Source organism: Mesoplodon mirus, assembly GCF_964341445.2.
Source record: "Mesoplodon mirus genome assembly, chromosome: 13".
In the NCBI taxonomy this organism is placed as follows: domain Eukaryota; kingdom Metazoa; phylum Chordata; class Mammalia; order Artiodactyla; family Ziphiidae; genus Mesoplodon; species Mesoplodon mirus.
Genome location: NC_138989.1, coordinates 42,892,047 through 42,895,492, shown reverse-complemented (window position 1 = coordinate 42,895,492; position 3,446 = coordinate 42,892,047). Strand labels below are relative to the sequence as shown.

The window sequence follows — 3,446 nt, the reverse complement described above, 5'->3', positions numbered from 1 at the left end:
CAGCGGCCATGGCTCACGGGCCCAGCCACTCCGCGGCAAGCAGGATCTTCCCGGACTGGGGCACAAACCCGTGTCCCCTGCATCAACAGGCTGACTCTCAACCACTGCACCACCAGGGAAGCCCTGGACTTCGCATACTTTAACTGTACTCATGTTCAGTTTCATGGATAATCAAAAAGAGATTGAAAATATAACTTAGTTTCTTATAAAACATATTCTTAGAACTATCATCAAGAAATAATAGGAGAGACAGAGTCTCAGCCTCGCCGCTGCCGCCCAGAGAGCGCTGAGCCCCGTCCGTCCGTCGCCACCCACTCCGGACACAGAACATCCAGTCATGGATAAAAATGAGCTGGTGCAGAAGGCCAAACTGGCCGAGCAGGCTGAGCGGTATGACGACATGGCGGCCTGCATGAAGTCTGTAACTGAGCAAGGAGCTGAATTATCCAATGAGGAGAGGAATCTTCTCTCAGTTGCTTATAAAAATGTTGTAGGAGCCCGTAGGTCATCTTGGAGGGTCGTCTCAAGTATTGAGCAAAAGACGGAAGGTGCTGAGAAAAAACAGCAGATGGCTCGAGAATACAGGGAGAAAATTGAGACCGAGCTAAGAGATATCTGCAATGATGTACTGTCTCTTTTGGAAAAGTTCTTGATTCCCAATGCTTCACAAGCAGAGAGCAAAGTCTTCTGTTTGAAAATGAAAGGAGACTACTACCGCTATTTGGCTGAGGTTGCTGCTGGTGACGACAAGAAAGGGATTGTGGATCAATCACAGCAAGCATACCAAGAAGCTTTTGAAATCAGCAAAAAGGAAATGCAGCCAACACATCCTATCAGATTGGGTCTGGCCCTTAACTTCTCTGTGTTCTATTATGAGATTCTGAACTCCCCTGAGAAAGCCTGCTCTCTTGCAAAAACAGCATTTGATGAAGCCATTGCTGAACTTGATACATTAAGTGAAGAGTCATACAAAGACAGCACACTAATAATGCAGTTACTGAGAGACAACTTGACATTGTGGACATCGGATACCCAAGGAGATGAAGCTGAAGCAGGAGAAGGAGGGGAAAATTAAAAGGCCTTCCAACTTTTGTCTGCCTCATTCTAAAATTTACACAGTAGACCATTTGTCATCCATGCTGTCCCACACATAGTTTTTTGTTTACGACTTATGACAGGTTTATGTTCCTTCTATTTGAATTTCTGTATTTCCCATGTGGTTTTATGTTTAAGGTTAGGGGAGTAGAGCCAGTTGACATTTAGGGAGTTACCTGTTCTCATCCTGAGGTGGCCAATACGGGGATGTGGAATTGTTATACAAGTTATAAATGTCTGGCAGAGTACTTTTGGTACATTGTGGCTTCACAAGGGCCAGGGTTAAAACTGCTTCCATGTCTAAGCAAGGAAAACTGCCTCGTATTGGTTTGTCCTGGTGGGGAATAAAAGGGATAATTGGTTCCAGTCACAGGTGTAGCTGTGGGTACTTTAAGGTTTGGAGCACTTATAAGGCTATAGTAGAAATAGATATCCCATAGATATTACATGTTAAACCATGTGTTATCTGTGGAATACTCAAGTCTCAATGTGCACACCATTGACTACAGCTACAGAAGTGTTCCTTTAGTTGTGACCCAATTTACTCTGGATAAGGGCAGAAACGGTTCACATTCCATTATTTGTAAAGTTAACTGCTGTTTGCTTTCATTATTTTTGCTACACTCATTTTATTTGTATTTAAATGTTTTAGGCAACCTAAGAACAAATGTACAAGTAAAGATGCAGTAAAAATGAATTGCTTGATATTCATTACTTCATGTATATCAAGCACAGCAGTAAAACAAAAAACCCATGTATTTAACATTTTTTAGGTTTTTTTTTTTTTTTGCTTTTGTGGGTTTTTTTTGTTTTTATTTTGTTTTTTGGGTTTTTTTTTTTTTTTTTTTGATACTTGCCTAACATGCATGTGCTGTAAAAATAGTTAACAGGGAAATAACTTGAGATGATGGCTAGCTTTGTTTAATGTCTTATGAAATTTTCATGAACAATCCAAGCATAATTGTTAAGAACACGTGTATTAAGTTCATGTAAGTGGAATAAAAGTTTTATGAATGGACTTTTCAACTACTTTCTCTACAGCTTTTCATGTAAATTAGTCTTTTGGTTCTGAAACTTCTCTAAAGAAAATTGTACATTTTTGGAAATTTATCCCTTATTCCCTCTTGGCAGCTAATGGGCTTTTACTAAGTTTGAATACAAAGTTTATCATAACAACAAAATACTACTAAGATAACTACTACTGTTCCCAGCCATGTCCCTACTCCCCCCTCCCCCTGAAAAAAAATTTTTTTTTTTTTCCAGAGACAGGGGGATTGAATGAAAAAAAAAGTAATGTGTTCCATTTAAAATTTTGGTATATGGCATTTTCTAACTTAGGAAGCCGCAATGTTCTTGGCCCATCATAACATTGGGTAGCATTAACTGTAAGTTTCGTGCTTCCAAATCACTTTTGTTTTTAAGAATTTCTTGATACTCTTATAGCCTGCCTTCAATTTTGATCTTTTATTCTTTCTATTTGTCAGGTGCACAGGATTACCTTTTTTAAGCCTTGTGTCTTGTCACCAACCGTTCTACTTGGTGGCCATGTTCTTGGGGAAAAGGCCGCATGATCTTTCTGGCTCCACTCAATGCCTAAGGATACCCTGCTTCCTTTGCTTGCATCCCACAAACTATTTCCCTCATCCTATACACTCACTGCAGCAAATCTCTCCCTAGTTGATGAGATTGTGTTTATCTCCCTGTAAACCCTACCTATCCTGAATGGTCTGTCATTGTCTTGCCTTTAAAATCCTTCCTCTTCCCCTCTTTGAATAATGATGGGGCTAAGTTATACCCAAAGCTCACCCTACAAGCTATTTCCTCAGTACCTTGCAGAAAACACCAAACAAAAATACCATTTTAAAAGAGGTGTATTTTTTTTTTCTTTTAGAATGTAAGCTCCTCGAGAGCAGGGACAATGTTTTCTGTATGTTCTATTGTGCCTAGTACACTGTAAATGCTCAATAAATACTGATGATGGGAGGCAGTGAGTCTTGATGATAAGGGTGAGAACTGAAATCCCGAATACTGTTTTGTTGCTTGTTTTATTATGACCTCAGATTAAATTGGGAAATAACCCTTTGGGACAATTGTCCCAAATGTTACATTCAAATAAAAGTGCAATGGAAAAAAAAAAAAAAAAAAAAAAAGAAATAATAGGAGAGGGACTTCCCTGGTGGCACAGTGGTTAAGAATCTGCCTGCCAATTCAGGGGACATGGGTTTGAGTCCTGGTCCGGGAAGATCCCACATGCCGCGGAGCAACTAAGCCCGTGAGCCAGAACTACTGAGCCTGTGCTCTAGAGCCCGCAAGCCACATCTACTGAGCCCATGCACCACAACTACTGAGCC

At 40.3% G+C, this 3,446-nt stretch overlaps 1 protein-coding gene across 1 annotated transcript; it reads left to right on the top strand.

Annotated features, from left to right (window-relative positions):
- Positions 1 to 251: 251 nt before the first annotated feature.
- On the top strand, positions 252 to 3,078 carry LOC309814817 (14-3-3 protein zeta/delta-like). Its single transcript, XM_082640967.1, has one exon. The coding sequence runs from the start codon at positions 338 to 340 to the stop codon at positions 1,073 to 1,075; it is 738 nt and encodes a 245-aa protein (XP_082497093.1). The 5' UTR covers positions 252 to 337; the 3' UTR covers positions 1,076 to 3,078.
- Positions 3,079 to 3,446: the final 368 nt, after the last annotated feature.

Excerpts from the sequence above, each read along its gene's own strand:
- LOC309814817 (XM_082640967.1), top strand. The coding sequence starts at position 338 with ATGGATAAAAATGAGCTGGTGCAGAAGGCCAAACTGGCCGAGCAGGCT.